Source organism: Typopeltis vanoorti, chromosome 11 (genome assembly GCF_054136105.1).
Source record: "Typopeltis vanoorti isolate ZY-2024b chromosome 11, IOZ_Tvanoo_1.0, whole genome shotgun sequence".
Lineage (NCBI taxonomy): Eukaryota > Metazoa > Arthropoda > Arachnida > Uropygi > Thelyphonidae > Typopeltis > Typopeltis vanoorti.
The window spans coordinates 19,710,620-19,729,568 of NC_143559.1; the positions used below are offsets into that span (position 1 = coordinate 19,710,620).

Here is an 18,949-nt window from a genome sequence, read left to right on the forward strand (position 1 = left end):
TATCTTATGCCAATGAGTAAAACAAAGGAAAGCTGAAGAAGCAGAAATTGTTGAATCTACTTGGGTCTCCTGTAAAACAGAGAACTAGCAATAAGTTCATCTGCTTTCTATAAAAGTCTGAAAGAATCTGTTGGAAAGCGTCTGCTTGAAGGAGATGATGCTGATTTGCCTGAATGTGCTAAGATTTTATATTCCAAGTATTAGCCAGAAAATCCTGGGAAGCATCTGACATTTGGTGAAGCTGAAATTAAAAAGTTAGCATGCAAATTTCGCTTAAATGAAAGAGAAGCAGTTTGTGGTTTCCGTGAATATCTTCAAGAAAATAAAGTCCTGGACATACTACTTCCTTTAAAGCATACTTTGGGCATAATTGAAATATCTTCCAGTGAATTTGAAAGGGGTTTCTCTCAGATGAATCTTATAGCAACTTCATCTAGGTCATCTCTGCTTGTACGGACAACTTTTGCACGGATGTTCATCAGGATAGTAGGACCTCCTCGCACACAGTTCAACTCTAGCAAATATGTGTACTCATGGCTGCTCCGAGGTCATCATTCTGCAGTTGATACCAAAAGCAAGAAGCAATCTAGATACGGAGGATATGTTAAAAGTGTGGAAGTTGCTGTAATAACATCTTCATGGTGAATACCAGCACCTTTTTTTTTTTCAGAAAAAAAGCACTGGCTGTCTGTATCCCTTGAGATGGATAAAATTCAGTATCGTGTGGTTATAAAATTCTTTGTAAAAGAAGGTTTAACAGCAAAAGAAATTAATTCGAAGTTCATAAAAGTTTATGGGCACTGTTCTCCTTCGTTTTCGACAATTAAGAAATGGTCTACCGAGTTTAAACGTGGCTGTACCAGCCTTGAAGATGATCCACATGAAGGACGTCTAAAAAGTGTAACAACACCAGAAATCATTGATCAAGTGCACAATATGGTATAATGGTATTGGATGACCGGCGAGTCAAAGTGCATGAAATTTCTGAGACTATAGGCTTTTCAAAAGAATGTGTAGGATATATTTTACATGAAGAATTGCAAATGAAAAAGCTTTGTGCAAGATGGGTGCCACGCTTGCTCACAGCAGATCAAAAATGCACTCGCATGAAAATCTTGGAGCATTTTAACAAGAATGAAACTGATTTTGTGCATGGATTTATTACTGTGGATGAGACTTGGATTCACCATTACATACCAGAATCCAAATAGCAGTCAAAAGTGGAAGCCAGTTGTTCAGCGCCAAAGAAGACAAATTTGGTTCTATCAGCAGGAAAGGTCATGGCATTAGTGTTTTGGGATGCTAAAGACATTTTGTTTATTAATTATCTTGAAAATAATAAAACAGTAACTGGGGAATATTATTCCGATATTTTAACCAGACTTGACGAAAAAATTTGTGAGGAAAGACCCAGTTTGCAGAACAAAAAAATCATCTTTCATCAGGACAATGCAATGGGAAAATTAAGGGATCTGCACTATGAATTTTTGGAACATCCACCCTATTCCCCAGATTTGGCTCCCTCTGATTTCTGTCTCTTCCCAAAACTAAAACTCTTCCTCACTTTTTCTTCAGCAGTTTTCTTTGAATCAAGAGGTGATTGCAGCTGTAGAGGGGTATTTTGCAAATCTTACTGAGAACCACTACAGGGATGGGATAATGGCGCTGGAGCATCGCTAGCATAAATGTATTAGTCTTAAGGGAGATTATGTCAAAAAATAAAAATAATTTTGAAATTATGAATTTATTTTTTTATTATTAGACCGAGAACTTTTCAGACCACCCTCGTATTTCTTTGGAAAGGAAAAATATACAAATAGATGGAATAAACTGGAATGGTTTCCCCTCCAGTAGCCAACTTCTATATGGAGTTAGCTAGTGACAACTCAACTACACTTAAACCAGTAAGTTGGCTGCACTATGGTGATGATGTGTTTGCTATTTGGCCTCATGGCCTAGACACATTGAATAAAACAAACTTCAATAGAAAAGAAAGTAGCAATTGTCTCCCTTCTCTAGACATATTAGTGACTTAGTTGCTCATTATCCTTTTCAATTTATAGAAACCTCACACATACACGAAGCTATTGACATGAGCAATCATACTACTACCACCCAGGACCATTTGTTCAAATGACACAGCCCTTGAAACTGAGCTCAAGTTCCTCTGCAACATTTTTTTAGCAAGTGGCTACAATTCCTAGATAAAATACAGCATGCATCCCATTTCTCCTGCAACCAATACACATGACCATAGGAAAGTCATTTCCATCCTATTTATATTCATCAGAAAAAATAGCTGATGTTCTCAACATAGTTCTCAGCAACTTTCAAACCATTAAGTCTGTTATCCACCTTCATCCATTCTCCTAAGGATCAACTTCATTCTCTTCAGCATTCTAGAGGTGTATCAAGTTTCTTGTGCCTGCAGTTTAGCCTTCTTTGGACATACTGGTAGATCAGTTAACATGCCTTAAAGAGCACAAAAATTACATCCCTCACCATCTGTATAGCAAGTTAGGAGTGGCAGACCATGCTATGGATATTCCATCATGCAGGATTGAATTGATTTGTAAAAGATATCTTTACTATGCAGAAGTTGTTATAGGTGAGAGACTATTTTTATAATCAGCATTGGCAATGAAGTGCTGCTCTAACCTCAACAAGTATGGATGCATTAGGTTGCCAGCGATCTGTTTGACACTCATTCTGAGACCAAATAGTCTGACTTCAGAATTAACTTTATGTTATCTGGCTCATAGAGGGTGCTGTGTTAGGACATCAGTTTGTTTTCAGTTGCAATTTGAGTTTATACAATGATTTAGTTGAGTGCTGTGCTGTGTGCTTGTCACAATTGCGATTTGTGTTTTGAAGATACTGGGTAGTAAACCAGTGAAATATTACTATGTTCAATAAGTTAATTACATATTCTTTTTCTTCAAGAGATTTTTTTCTTCTTTTGGTGTCGTTTATACCATGAAGTGGTATTATGAAGAATTTTGCAGAATAGTTAAAACGATCAAAAAATAAATTGCCACAGTCAAACTGATGATACAATATGTGATGTCAATGTATTTTATTTTGCTTTCTTCTATCATCTTTATAACTGTTCCCTTAATTATTCTTTGTACAGAAATTGTCAGATGACCTTAATGGAAGAAGCAATTGTATTTTAAATTTTGTCCAGAACAGTTAAGCAGTGTGACTTGTACAGGTGTTCCCAACCTCCCTTCATTTTAATCAAATTTGGATAAATTTCACAGGTAGTGTGAGAAACAGTAACTCGGGATCATAAGCAGTATGATATAATATAATATAATAAATGGTATAATAAATGTTGTAATTATATTCCACACTTGGTTGGATTGGACTGACTGATAATCTATAGAAATGGCTACAAGAAACACTCCCTACTCAGTGTTCCTGGTAAGATTTATGCAAATATACTTGAGAAGAGGCTAAGAAAAATTATGGACAGGAAGCTTGTTGAAAAACAAGCTGGGTTCAGATTTTCACTTTAAGACAAATGAAAAGTCATTCAGAAATCATGAAAATATTACAAAAATTCTCAATTTAAGTTTGGTAGATCAGGAAAACTAATATGACAGAGTGCCAAGAGAAATGCTGTTCAAAATGCTACAGTTATATGCCATAAAGGAGACATTATATCAAGAAATACACAGATGCCAGTGAAGAAATAGTTGGAAATAATATCACAGGATCCTGTATAATACAGATGATATAAACGTTTGTGCACCACCAGATAGCTACAGAGCAGCAACCATAAAATGCAAAGTTGCAGATTATTATTTCATGGCCATAAAACTGTATAGTAGCAGAGAATACTTGCAATGTTCTGAACTTAAAAAGAAGTATGAAAAAATAATAAACAAGGAAGTGATTACCCAAGAAATAAAAAAACGACAGCAAACAAATGACATAACTATACTCTGTAGATACTTTATACTTAAACATTATAGTCATGCTGGAGAAAATATATAAGAAAACTTTAAAGTAAACCAAAATACACATGTAAAGAACCAAAAATCCTTAGATAACACAAAACAATTTTAGATGTACAATGAAAGAATACTTTGTGAAAAACAGCTTAAAGTGGTACCTTAAGTAACTCAGCTTTAAAAACAGAATACAATAGAATACGAAACAACCTTACAACAGAGATAAGAAACACTAAAAGAAATGACTATAGAGACAAATTAGCCTCTGCTCAAAATGATATGAAACACACCTAGCATCAGCCTTTGAAACCATAAAAAAATGCTTTGTGAAAGAGGCCAAACCTTTCCAACAGTTAGCAAATGACTATGTAGGCCCCATCCTATTGAACTGCAGAAAAAGATCCCCCTTTCACAAAATGTGACCCTCCTCTGGGACCATGAGCAAATCTGATGTAGTCTCTAACCAGTAGAGCTGCTCTCTGCAATCAAACAAATCAATCCAGGCAAATGGCCAGATCAATGGAATAAGGCCCAAAGATGTTAAGCAACACACAGTTAGTCTAGTTCGAATCATAGTAAAATTAATGAATAATATTTGAAACTAGAAACATATCCAACACATTCAAGACTTCACTAATCCCACCCATATACACACAAGGAAAAAGAAATTCAAAAAGTAACTATGATATCAATAACTATCTTCCACATAGTTATTGATATCAATCAGCCACCTCTCAAAGGTAAGATCTTCCAGTATGCAAATGAATAGCAATGGTATCCACCCATACTGACATGAGCATTGCACCGTGCCAGCAAGCATACAACACCAAGTTGGTCACCAGATAGCTCACCATAAACTCCATTTATCCATTTATCTAAACTGTGAGAAGATGAAATCTATGATTTTCAAGAAATCTGCTCTACCAGCCAGTTGACAATAAGTGCATAAGAATCCAGCATCCTCCCTCCTGCATATATGATAAATACATAAGTAAAACAACCATCATTATGCAGGTTGAAACAATACAATGGATAGCTTGAAACAATATGATACCTTGATGCAGAGTTAAACTAGAATATCTACATAAAATACCTACAAAGTATGTTTTTTTTTTTTTTTTTATATATATTCCACTGGATAATAGCAAGCAAGCTATATAGACTGAAAGATTTATTATTCTTATTATTATTACAGGTATCTCTATGGAGTCAGTAGACTCATCGTGGAAGACCCAAACTATCAAAACAATATGTATCGTGCCTCTTCTTGAATTCATTTAGACGAAGAACTCACAGCTGAGTTAGGCAATGCATTCCACTCATTCACCACCCTCCAAGCTACAAATCTAGTTCTCACACCCTTGTTAACCACACTTTTCCTTAATTTCCAGGGATGACCTCTTGTTCTTCCATCACTATCACACAGCTGAAATATTTCCCCTGCATCAATCTTATAAAAACCTTTTAGTAATTTAAATGTTTCTATCATATCCCCCTCTTCTCCACCTATCAACTAACCTCTGCAATCCACAAGTTCTCACTCTATCAATGTAGAGAGCATTTTTTACATCACTCACCAACTTAGTCACTCTCCTCTGAACCTCCACAACCTCTTCATCTCCAAGGAACCCAGATGACCAGACTTGAGCACAGTAATCCAAATGTGGAAGTATCAACACCATATAAAGGGGAATAATAACCTCTTTATCTTTGGATGTTAGTGTATTCTTCAATAACAAGTAATCCTGTGTGCCATCTTGGACACCTTAGCAATGTGTCTCCTGAACTTCATCTCCCTATCCACCAACACCTAAGTCCCTAGCCTCATCAATCTCTTGGAGTACCGTTCCATCAATGTAGTATACAGCTGGTAATCCTTTAATCCCAAAATGCATAACTTTACACTTTTCCACATTGAACTGACATCCATTACCTTTTGCCCATTTTGCCAGCTTATTTAAATCATCCTGCAAACTCTCAACATCAGCTTGAATTTTTACTGCACTACCCAACTTTGCATCATCAGCAAACAACTGAATATCTCCCTTTAAGCCATTTCCTATATCATTTATGTACAAATTAAACAACAATGGCCCAAACACAGAGCCCTGACGCACACCACTGTTCACCTGCCTAATCCCGAACTCTGCTCCTCCATACACCACCTTCTGGTATCTCTCCCTGAGCTGTTCTCCTATCCATATCACCAGTTTAGTATCCATCCTCATCTGCTCTAATTTGTGCAACAGTATTCCATGGGGTATCCTGTCAAAAGCCTTAGCAAAATCCAGAAGTATCACTGTGTAGCCATTTCCCTTGTCCAGCTCAGATGTCATTCTATTTTAAAAAGTTAATAAATTGCTAAGGCAGGATCGATTAACAAAACCATGTTTGCACCCTATAGAGTATCATATTCTGGCCCGCCCATTCTTGAATTCTGTCGTTAACCAAGTTTACCAATACTTTTACCACCACTCCTAAGATGGTGATTGGTCTGTAATTATCTACCACAGACTTAGAGCCACCTTTATGCAAAGGAACCACTTTGCCTTCCTACCATTCTCTAGGGACCATACAAGAGTTCAAACTTAAATTAAATAACCAAGTAAGAGGCGTTGACAATTCCTATGAACATTCACCCAACACCTGAGCTGATATTCCATCTAAACCTACAGCAGTGTTTGCATTTAAATTTTGCAATGTATTAAGTACCTCTGATCTGTTAACTTCAAATCTCACATTAGTTATTGCTACATAGATATCCTCACTTGGGTGATAGACTTTTCGAAAGTGATCACTCAGTAACTCTACTATTACATCTGAATTGGTCACGTCAATGGTATCAGCACCTACTAAGATTATCCTTCCAAAGTCATTCTTCCTTTTACTTCCCACATAGCAGAAGAACACTTTGGGATTACCCATGATCTCCTTGGCTAGGGTTTTCTCATAATCTGATTTATCTTTTCTTACTATACTGGTAACCTTCCTAGCTTGAGCCTTGTACTGCTCATGGGTGTACTGATTGCCTTTCTCCTTGTAAATTCTCTATAGTATTTTCTTTTTTTGCGGATCAAGCCTGATACTACTACTCATCCATCTCACGCCTACCTTGTTTATCCTCCTGAACATGGGAATACGTTCTGATATTGCCTTTCTCAGACACCAGCTGATTATATCCCATTCACTGCTAAAGTCTTTCCCCTGCAATATGTTCTGCCTGTAATCTCACCCCGAAGCTTGTTATAATTACCTAACCTGTAGCTCCATATAAACCCCTTCTTAAGAGAGAAATCCAGAAATTTTGCAACCTCCCAAGTCAATATCACATGATCCCTCTAATCAGCTGAAGGTAACAAGGATACCTTACTTATGCATATGTCCTCTGAACCTATGACCAGATCCAACACTCTCACACCACAAGTCCCTTCAGTTATGTGCTGTTTCAAGTAATTTAAAAGACAATTACAAACATTCATGCCTACAGTGGGATTCAAACCTGCGACCTGTTGGTTGCAGACCGAGCGCACCACTCGACCAACCAGGCCTGCTCCTGGTGGGTTGAGTGGTTAGCTCCTACATACATAAAAGCACTAATATATATAAGGCATAATTTAAAAATGTATTAAGATATGCTGTAACAGTGTATGCATTCTGAGCAGACTGTAAATTAAACAGATTGATATCTCTGCAGTATAAAATGATAAGACTGATGTTCTGGGACAAAAGAGATGATGCAAACTGCAGTGACAGAACATAAAATATTAACTGCTAAACACATATTATACTATAAAGTTATGCCAATGCATTACTTTGATGCTAACTATAGAATAACTTGAACCATGTACCACATAACAAAGCCTCAGACAACTAACTACATTACATATAAATACAACAATTATTATTATTATATATATTTATTATTATTATTATTATTATTACACAAGACCCCCTGGAGTCAAAGAATCATCCGGGAGGTTCTTTTATCATACATACAGCTCATCATACCATGCTTTAAACACTCGAATTCTCTGCAGACACCACACTCTCTGGCAAGGCATTCCAACCATTCACAACACTACATGAAAAAAATCTGCTTCTCACAACCTCTTTGTGCAGTTTCCAGGGATGACCTCTGATCTCCCACTATTTTCTGTAGAACCTCTCCAGCATTGATTCTATAACAACCCCTTACTAACTTGTAGGTCTCTATCATATCTCCTCTCTTTTTCCTGTCCACCAGACTCTGCAAGTTGCATCTTCTTAATCTTTCCTGCGACATGTCAGTTGCAGGAAAGATTTTCAGTCACCTCTGGACCCTTTCTAACATCATCCCTATGAAAACCAGGTGACCAAATCTGGGCACCATAGTCCATCCGCATCATTCCCAGAAGCCTTTGTCTTGCCTTCACAATTTTGGCTATGTATCCCCTAAATTTGAGATCCTTATCCACTATCATCCCCAGATCTCTTATTTTCTCCACCTCCGACAATGTATCCTCACCAAGCATAAATTCTGCATTCCATCTTTGTTTTCCAAATTTTAAAACCTTCCATTTTGCAACATTGAAACTCACATCCCCATTCCCATGCCCAATTACTCAATTTATTCAGGTCTTCTTGTAAGACCACCACATCTTCTCTACTCTTCATGGTTCATCCCATCAATATCTGCAAACAACTGAATATCTCAATCCACATCTTCACCAATATCATTAATATACAAGTTAAAAAGTAATGGCCCTAAAACAGACCCCTGAGGCACACCACTAGTGACTTTCCTTTTTCTGTATATCGCTCCCCCATACACAACTTGTTGATACTTATCAGATAGCCAGTCTCCAATCCAATGCACCAATCTAATATCCAACCCCATATGCTCTAGTTTGACTATCAACTTATCATGTGGTAATCTTTCAAGTGCCCTTGCTAAATCAAAGTATATTACTGTGTATCCTTCTCCTCTGTCCAAGGAAGCAGTCATCTAATTGTAATAAGTAAATTGATTACTAAAACATGACCTGCCTTTAGTAAATCCATGTTGTCCATCAGTTCTGTCACCTCCTTTATGAAGTGGCACAATCTTGCCCTCCTTCCACTCCTTAGGAACTTGACCCAGTGCAAGACCTTTTTTAAAAAAAATATGTTAAGGCAGGTGTCAACTCCCTGGCACATTCCTTCAGAATACGAATTGATATATTATCAAGTCCCGCAGCCTTATTTACATCTAGTTTGCTCAACTCCCCGTACATTTCTTGCTCACTTGCACTCTGTCTCTCCCACAGTCATCAACTGCTGTCAATCTCTCCATGAAGTCACATTCATGGAGAGATCTATATGAAAAACCTTTATGATCTTCTCATTAAGTATCTCCACCACACCTTCTGCAAAGCTGTCTTTATACCATTTCCTCCAATCAGTGTCATCCTTCCATAATCATTCTTTCTTTTGCTGGCTAAATATCAAAACAACTCCTTAGGATTCTTTTTGCCTTCATTAGCTAACTGCTGTTCATACCTCTCTTTAGCTACCCTCACCAACCAATTCACCCGCCTTGCTTGGTCTTTTCAGTCTTCATGGAATTGGTTATTTTCACTTCTCTAATACCCTTTTCCTCAGTATCGCATGCTTAATCTCCTTATTCATCCATTTCACACCTACCTTATTTAACCTTCTCACCCTTGGAATACATTTAGACAGTGCATCTACTAGGTAGTTTTTGAAAATCCAAGCTGCATTCATCTCTATTCCATGCTACACTCGCAAGCTGTCTCCTGAGCACTTCATAATCACCCCCTTGTAGTTAGATGAGGGTACATCACATATACCCCATAAGAAAAGGGTATATGTGGTGTACCCTTTTCTTACAGAGATCCTCACACTGCTTGCAACCACCCATTTAATCACCTCATGGTCATTCTCACCAATTGGTGGGTGACTTGACACTTCATTTATAACTACATCCTCTGATGAGATGACCAAATCCAAGACCCTCAATCTTTGCATGCCCTCCGTTGCATATTGCCTGAGGTAGTTATCCTCAAAAACTCAAGAAACTCATTTTCTTTACTTCCAGTTGCTATCTCATCATTCCAGTTTATATTGCCATAATTGAAATTGCCATAATGATCACTCTTTTCTTATTTGCTTGGCTAATTTGATTATACATTTCATAGTCACTACCATCCACGTTACCTGGTCTATAACAACATCCAACCAACTATTTCATTCCATTCACCTTTATCTCACACCATACTGCCTCAAAACCACTCGCACTATTTCCCTCTTACATCTCTACTTTGTATGGACATAACTCTTTCTCTATCATCAATAGCACTTCCCACTCCCTTTTTATCTTTTCTATCCTCACGAAACACATCATACCCTTCCATCTCTATTCCTGTCAGGAAGTCATCCTCATCTAACCATGTCTCACTTATTCCAACAATTTTTGGGTGAACAGACTCAATTAGTGCAACCATTTCATCTGCCTTGTTTCTTACACTTCTAGCATTTGTATACAAACACAACAGCTCATTAGTGGATCTACAGCTAGTTTCACTGATAACACTCATTCGATGTGATCTTTCCATGTTCGACTGGGCCCATTTCCCTTTTTGCTTATTCATTTTAGAACCCTTTTCAATTCCAACTGTTTCCTCTTGATCTCAGGTCATCCCATTCCTTTCCTGTCTATTCATGCTCTCACATCCTCTTGGAGCATCCACCTTTCTCACACTGTGTACCCATCCACCCTGAGCCTCTCCGTTTCTCTGTTCATCTTGCACACCCATTCTCTCCTTTTCCATACTCATGCCACTTACTTGCTCATTCATAACCACCTCTTCAATCTCTCCTGTCATACTCTCTTGCTCTTCCACATCACTTCCCACTTGATCTGATTCATTCTCTGTACTCACTTCTCTACCTTCCAGCAGCAGTCTTTCCAAGTGACTCACACCATAACCACTCAGATGCAGTCCATCGCTCCTATACAGTTCACTTCGTCCTTCAAACTCATTCCATACATTAACAAATTGTACTCTCTTCTCCTCACACATTTCAACCAACATACCATTCATAATCCTTGTCCTCTGCCTCATCTCACCACAGTCATACCTAGGCAACACGCTTACTACCTTCCTGTCACACTATTCTCTTTTATCCGTCTAAGCAGCCTCCTGATATCCATTCTGATGTGCTCTTGATCCTCTGTCAAATCATTCATACCTATTAAAACTCATGAACTCCTTTGCTCGCTCTCTCCTCATATCCAATGCCTCAATCACTTTACTCATTTTACTGCCTGGAAAACAAACCTTGTGCAACCTTTCATCCCGCACACTTTTAATAATGGAGTCGCCATACAGCACCACTCTCTTGTCTTTCATTAACTCTTATGTACCTACTTGATTTATTTTAATTGTTTTCACCCAAATTTTTTTAAGTTTAGTCTGCATCCATTTCATCTCTTGCCTCATCCAACCCAATTCAACTTTCGAATCTTGCATTGCATTCTCTCTATCATCGAATCTTTCTAATTTTCGAACTCTCGACCCCTGCTTCACACTTTCACTCTCATGCATCCTTTTGAGTTTCCGTACTTTCAGTCCATGCATCCAAGTTTCGCTATCATTCATTCTTTCGATTTTTCCCACTTTCGAACCTTGCATCACTCTATTTCCGATTTTGTTCTTTCTTTTGATTTTTCCGACTTTTGAACCTTTCGGCAAGCTATTTCCATTTTCTTTCTTTGTCTCAATTTCGTTGCCTTCTGCCATATTTGCCTCGCTTTCATCCTTTTTACCATTACAGTTTTCAAATCACGTGTTTTATTTTGCAATGATTTTTTAACAATTTTTAGCCTTTCTTTCACACCATCATTCTCTTTCAAACGAGCACTCATTCTTCCCGTGACATTCTCACTACTAACGCTTTCTGTCATCAAATTCATATTAGCACTCGTGAAATCCTCATTTAACTCACACTTCACACACACACACACACACACACACACACACCCTCCTTCTATCTGCCCTAAATGTCCACAAATCATCTATGTAATCAAAAGAATACATGTAGCACACCTCGCACTTCATGAAATGACTGAAGTCTAAGTTAAAGTTATGCAATGACGAAGCTGGTGCCATCTCTGTCGGTTACTACTCTAAGGTAAGTAACAATAACAATGAAAACAATGAATTTTTAATTAAGTTTAGGCAAAATATCCTACACACTAATAATACTAGCAGCTCACAACTTTTATAGCAGCTCTTACTCAAACAATCACTCTTATACAATTAATTATTTCAAGAATAACTTATCTGAATCTGGAGCTCTTCTTACACACCGCCGCTATGCTTGCCTTATGGTTACACTATGAAGGAGAAATACATGTACTGTGCAACCTATAGAACTAATGTAAAGCACTATACTAACTTGTTTCCAGTTCAGCAATGTACCATCAGATTCCTAGGTATTGTGTGTGTGTGTGTCTGTGTGTGTGTGTGTGGTATATATATATATATATATCCGAACTACTGCCAACAAAGCAACAAATTAATATGCAATAACTGATGAATGTCATCCTCAGATAAGCTTTGAGGATACATGCAGTTATATTATACCTCATCTAGAACCAATATTATCAAAAAGGATATCTGGAAAATTACAAAATACAGCATTATTTTGTCATTTATATATGTTTATATAAAAATAGTTGCCTAGCATTTTGTGCATGTCTATTGTATATTTGTAGCTGTTCTGTATATATAATGATGATTTCAACAATACTTATTGTATTGTAGAAAGAAATATATAGTATATATATTTATATATTTTATTTATTTTTTTCCTTTTGTGGTGATAATAATAAACATGATAATTTACATTTTAAGTTGATAAATTACAGAATTATCATTCAGGAACAATTGTATTGGCAACAGTGAAAGGAGATGTTCATGATATAGGAAAGAATATAGTTGGTGTAGTGTTGGGATGTAATAATTTCAGGTATGTGTTCATGGATAGAGTAAGAGAAAAATAATTCTGTTGTAGAAGTTAGCAATCAATATAAAATACAGTAATTCTAAAATGGAGCCTTATAAAATAAGACTTTTAAGCATTTTATTATTATTGTTGTTATTATATAGTTCTGTATTGATTATCAGATGAGATGAATTTAATGACAGCTTGCCTATGGTTAATACATCTCATCTTCCATTGTGTTAGGATCAGGATCATACCCAAGTAACTTTCTTTCATAAAGTCAGTTTACTGAGGGATAAAGTGGTTAACCCTACTGTCATGGTCTTCTGGCTGGTTTGTTTGTCTTTCAAGAAGAAAAACGCTCCCACTTCCATATACAATAGTATAACTCAACTTCAGTCGAAAAGTTCTTGTAGAGGTTCAAAGTATCCTGGACAAGATTTGAAATCAGATTTTTCCAAATGATAGATATTATTACTAATGACTGCACTATATGGAAGTACTGGTGTGGTTAATAAATAAAGACTACAAATCTGTGCAAAGCACAGCAGTGGACAGAGAGTTGAACTCTAAAGGACGAATGCAGTAAATAAAAAAAAAATTGCTGTGGTTTTAAGGTAAACACAAGTACTGTTGAGGAATTTATTTATTATTCTTTTCTATAAGGTCTTGGTATGTCCACATCTAGACTACTCTATTCAGATCTAATTGCCTGGGTTTTGGAAATATGAGAAAGTAGTCAAGAAACTGTGGAAGTAGGACTGTAGTATATATGGATAAATTTAAAAAATATGGATAACAAAGTTTAGTAAAAAATGGAAAGGAGTAATATGGCAGAGACATATAAATGAGTAAAAAGATTTTAAAAGATAGATGGAGGATCGATTTTTCTGTATATACGAGTGGTATCTGAAAAGTTCTCGGCTTCGACCATAGATGGCAACACTATCAGCACATTTTTTTTTTTTCTAAGTTGGTACATCTGTCATAAGCATCCATGTAAAATTGCAAGTCATTCTATCAAGTTTTATACAGCTATCTGAAGCAAAAATGTTGACTGTATCCCTTGAAATGGATAAAATTCAGTATCGTGTGGTTATAAAATTCTTTGTAAAAGAAGGTTTAACGGCAAAAGAAATTAATTCGAAGTTCATAAAAGTTTATGGGCATTATTCTCCTTCGTTTTCGACAATTAAGAAATGGGCTGCCCAGTTTAAATGTGGCCGTACCAGCCTTGAAGATGATCCACATGAAGGAAGCTAAAAAGTGTAACAACACCAGAAATCATTGATCAAGTGCATGATATGGTATTGGATGACTGGCAAGTCAAAGTGCGTGAAATTGCTGAGACTATAGGCATTTCAAAAGAACATGTAGGATATATTATAAGAATTGTAAATGAAAAAGCTTTGTGCAAGATGGGTGCTCCGCTTGCTCACAGCAGATCAAAAATGCACTCACATGAAAATCTCTGAAGAGTGCTTGGAGCATTTTAACAAGAATAAAACTGATCTTGTGCATTGATTTATTACTGTGGATGAGACTTGGATTCACCATTACATGCCAGAATCCAAACAGTTGTCAAAACAGTGGACAGAAGGCGGCCGTCAGCAGGAAAGGTCATGGTATCTGTGTTTTTAGATGCTAAAGGCATTTTTTTTTTGTTAATTATCTTGAAAAGGGAATATCATTCCGATCTTTTAACCAGCCTAGACGAAAAAATTCATGAGTAAAGACCCGCTTTGCAGAAGAAAAAAATCATTCTCCAGATTTGACTCCCTCTGACTTCTATCCCTTCCCAAAACTAAAACTCTTCCTCGCTTTTTCTTCAGCATGTTTCTTTGAATCAAGAGGTGATTGCAGCTGTAGAAGGGTATTTTGCAGATCTTATTGGGAACCACTACATGGATGCAATAATGGCGCTGGAGCACTGCTGGAATAAATGTATTAATCTTAAGGGAGATTATGTTGAAAAATAAAAATAATTTTGAAGTTATAAATTCGTTTTTTCATTGTTAGGCTGAGAACTTTTCAGACCACCCTTGTAACTAAATTTAACGAGTAGATAACAAGATTCCTTAGAAATTGATCGAGAAGTTAGTTAACAAAGATATAAAGAATAAGTTTATCATTTGGTAAGGAAATGGAATAGATTGTCTTTGAGAATGTGTGTGCATGCATGCATGCGCACGTGCGCGTGCACATTTGATATTATTGTAGCATTTTTACGGACATACTTGATAGAAGAATTTTGTGATTATGTAACTATGTTGCAGGCTTAGGGCTAACTAACTTATCCTCGAAAAGGTGGTGAAATGTAGAAAAATCCTCAACACCGCAAAGTAAAAGAAGAGGGTAGGAATAATGATAAAAAAAATAATAAGTAAGGATTTAACTAGTGTATGTACTAAAGGTAGACAGTCATTAGATTTCTGTTTCATTGTGAAGTGGATTTTAGAGTGTTGGCTATTTTAATGCACTAAAAATGTGTCTAATGTGTCTGGACCATGTGGCCAAATAGCAAACACATCATCAACATAGTGCAAGCAAACCCACTATTTTGAGAGAGAGACTGTATTGATTGGTTGTTTCTAAGTGTTCTATGTAGAAAATTGGTTAAAGGAGCAAGTCCATTGCTGTCCCATCTTCCATATCTATGTGAAATAACCAGCATGTACTGTAAATTTGGATAATTCAAATATGCCTTGGGGGAAATGTAACCATAACAAATCAAGGATCTCAGTTAATGATACATTGGTGAATAGAATACTGAAGTAATATTGAAACTAATCATTATGTGTGAACTTTGTAAAATATGGTCTTTTAATGCTTTTTTTTAGGTGAACAGAATTTTTTATACAAATAATAAAGAATCACCTGTGAGGTGATTCTTTAGCCTAGGAACCTAGGATTCTTTAGCCTGATTCTTAGCCTAGGAATTTAGCCAGATGTTTAACAAATTTGTATGTTGGACTGTTTATACTGTCCACAATTGGGAACTAATTGCTGCTGTTTGCATACTATGACAAACTGTTTTTTGTGATCTGAAGATGCTGTGTAGAAAACTAGCAAAATATCAGCAAATAAGTTAAATAAATATAAATTGTTTTATTATTATTATTGTGTTGTGAATTAAAACCATTAAATAAACTAACATGAACTGCCAACATACAAGCCTCTCTACCTGTTTGAGGAATTCGTAGTTATTAAGAGCTGGATCTATTGAGAGCATCAGAAGATTTGTCTGTAATGTAGCTGCCTTGATTACAAGTTATTGAGAAGAGTAAGCATTTAGTTTTAACCTTGAAAATGGCTAAACATGCAGAATTTTCAATTAAGAGGGGGAATTTGTGTGGAACTGCAGATCAGGTGATTCTTACAGATGTAAGAGATTCCTTTGACTGCACTTCTTTAAGTGCAGTCAAAGGAATGTTTGAAGGGAGCTATACCATACTGTATACCCAGGTTTGGATGATAAATCAAGTAAATGTTAAATTATTATTACTCTATGGACAACTCTATAGAGTCTGAAGACTCATCACAGGAAACCTGCACTATGCACACAATCTATCGTACCTCTCCTTGAATCCATTAACAGACAAAGCGCTCATAACTGACTTTGGCAACCCATTCCAATCATTCACAATTCTTTAAGCAAAAAATCTAGTCCTCACACCCCTACTAACCATATTTTCACTCAACATCCAGGAATGACCTCTTGTTTTTTCCTCTCTATCCAAGTTCTAAAATATTTTCCCTGCATCAGTCCTATAAAACTCTTTAAGTAACTTTAATGTTTTTATCATATCCCCCTCTTCTTCACCTATCAACCAACTTCTGCAACCCACACACCCTCAGTCTATTCTCATACGGCACACTCCACAGACCACTCACCATCTTGGTCATTTGCCTCTAAATCTTCTCCACCACTTCCTCTTCTCCAAGAAACCCAGGTGACCAGACTTGAGCACTGCAATCTAGATGTGAATGTATCAAGGATCTTATAAAGAAGAATAACAGCTTCCTTATCTGTAATTCTTAGCATTATCATGCTTTTCAAGGATTTAGGCTAGAGTGGTCTGTTCCAGTCTTAGAAGTCATCATTGAATCTCTTTAGAGGATGTCCTGGTTTTCTTTTCCTAATGGTTTGTAATTTAAGGCTTGTTTTGGTAATATATGTCAGTGTTTTTTATAACATTCCTATAATGGCTGTGCTGTCCTCATAGCTTTAGAAAAATGTCCCCTAATTTCAGATCCTTATCTACAAACACCCCCAGATTCCTCATTTCCTCCACCTCCTATAAGATATTTCTGTCAATTATCCTCTGATCCCATCTCTACTTCCCAAACTTTTAAACCTTACAATTTGCTATCTTCAATGAGCATTTCTATTCAATTGTCCAGAAAGTCTATTCAAGTCTCCTTGCAAGGCTACAGCATTTATTGTTACTTCTCATAGTTCTTCCCAACTTTGTATCACCTACAAACAACTATATATATCACCACTCATGCCAATTCCCAATATCATTTATAAACAAATTAAAAAGCAATGGACACAAAACAGACCCTTGGGGCACACTGCTGATGACTTTCATCCTCTGGGATATTGCACCCCCAATACACAAATTGTGCTGATACCTATCAGATAGCTTCATTCCAGTGCACTAATCTACTCTCCAACCCCCATCTGTCTCTATTTAATTACTAGCTTGCCATGTGGCAATCTATAAAAGCTTTAGCAAAATCTAAATTTATCACTGTGTGTGCTTCTCCTTTGTCAGTGCACCTGTCACCTTGTTATAGTAAGTTAGTAGATTGCTAAAACATGACTTTCCTTTAGCAAACCCATGCTGTCTATGAAACAAAAATGTTGTTGTCATCAACCCAATTCTGAATTCTGGTCCCTCACTAGCCTCCCCAATGCCTTTTCCACAACTCCAGACAAACAAAAGCCTTAATCTTATCAGCCCCTTCGTGAAATGGAACAATTTTGCCCTCTTTCCACTACTTTAGAACTTGGGCATATCTAAGACTCAGGTTAAAGAGATAAGTTAAAGCTGTTATTTCCCTAGAACATTCCATCAAGACAAGGTTTGGTATACCATCAAGTCTTATAGCATTATTGACATCAAGTTTACTCAACTCCTCATATACCTTCTGCTCACTTACCATCAGTGGCTCCTTCTCTCTTCCCACTGCTCTCAAGTTCTGCATTGCATGATATTACCTCCGAATCAAAAAATTAGAATAGTTAAAGAAAATGTGTTGAATGATTTGCATTTCTACTTTATTGCATAGACAGTAATTATTATCAAATATGAATTAGCATAATTTAAATCTGCATACTTTGTAGATTATATAACCATGTAAATGCATAAAAATGTAATATAAATTATAAGAAAACTTTTATTTGAAAACATTCACAAAATTAGAATAATTTTTAATGTGGTTCAAAATATTAGAATATTCCAAATTTTTCCTGATTGGTTTTCCAAATTTTTCTGAGAACATAGAAATAGCATATATTTCAGTAGCTGTAGGACTGACTCATGTGTAAGGAATCATTTGTGCATGGACTTCAGTTAATCATTTGCTAAACATGGGTTGAACGAGTGGCATATTGGAAGCTAAGAAGTTTCATATACTGTCTCTACATGAAGAAGGCCAAACTAAACAGTTTATAGCTAAGGAATTGAAATATTTACAAGCAAGCATTAGGAAGATTGAAACAGTATTCTAATAATCGGAGTTTTCAAAATAATTGCTGCAGTAACAGTCAAAAGGTAATAAGTACATCAAGAAATGAGAGGAGATTGAAGAATATCATAAAAAGAACCACTTCTAAAGTGTAAGGTATTTTCACAGGAGATGAAAAAAAACTAGGTTTGAATGTGTCTAATTCTATGATATTGAGACGAGTTCACAAATTGGGTTTAAAATCACTTGTACCTAATACGAAGCTGTTTATGACTTCCAAGCAAAAGGCAGCTAGAGTGCAATGG

General features: G+C 36.4%; 1 protein-coding gene across 3 annotated transcripts in view; it reads left to right on the forward strand.

Annotated features, from left to right (window-relative positions):
* LOC150101351 (methionine synthase-like) overlaps positions 1 to 18,949 on the forward strand; it is an 815,136-nt gene that overhangs the window by 519,952 nt on the left and 276,235 nt on the right. For all 3 annotated transcript variants that reach the window (XM_090400909.1, XM_090400910.1, XM_090400911.1), the window contains exon 23: positions 12,871 to 12,971. In XM_090400909.1, the coding sequence (XP_090257035.1) occupies positions 12,871 to 12,971 (101 nt within the window). The remainder of the gene's footprint in view (positions 1 to 12,870; positions 12,972 to 18,949) is intronic.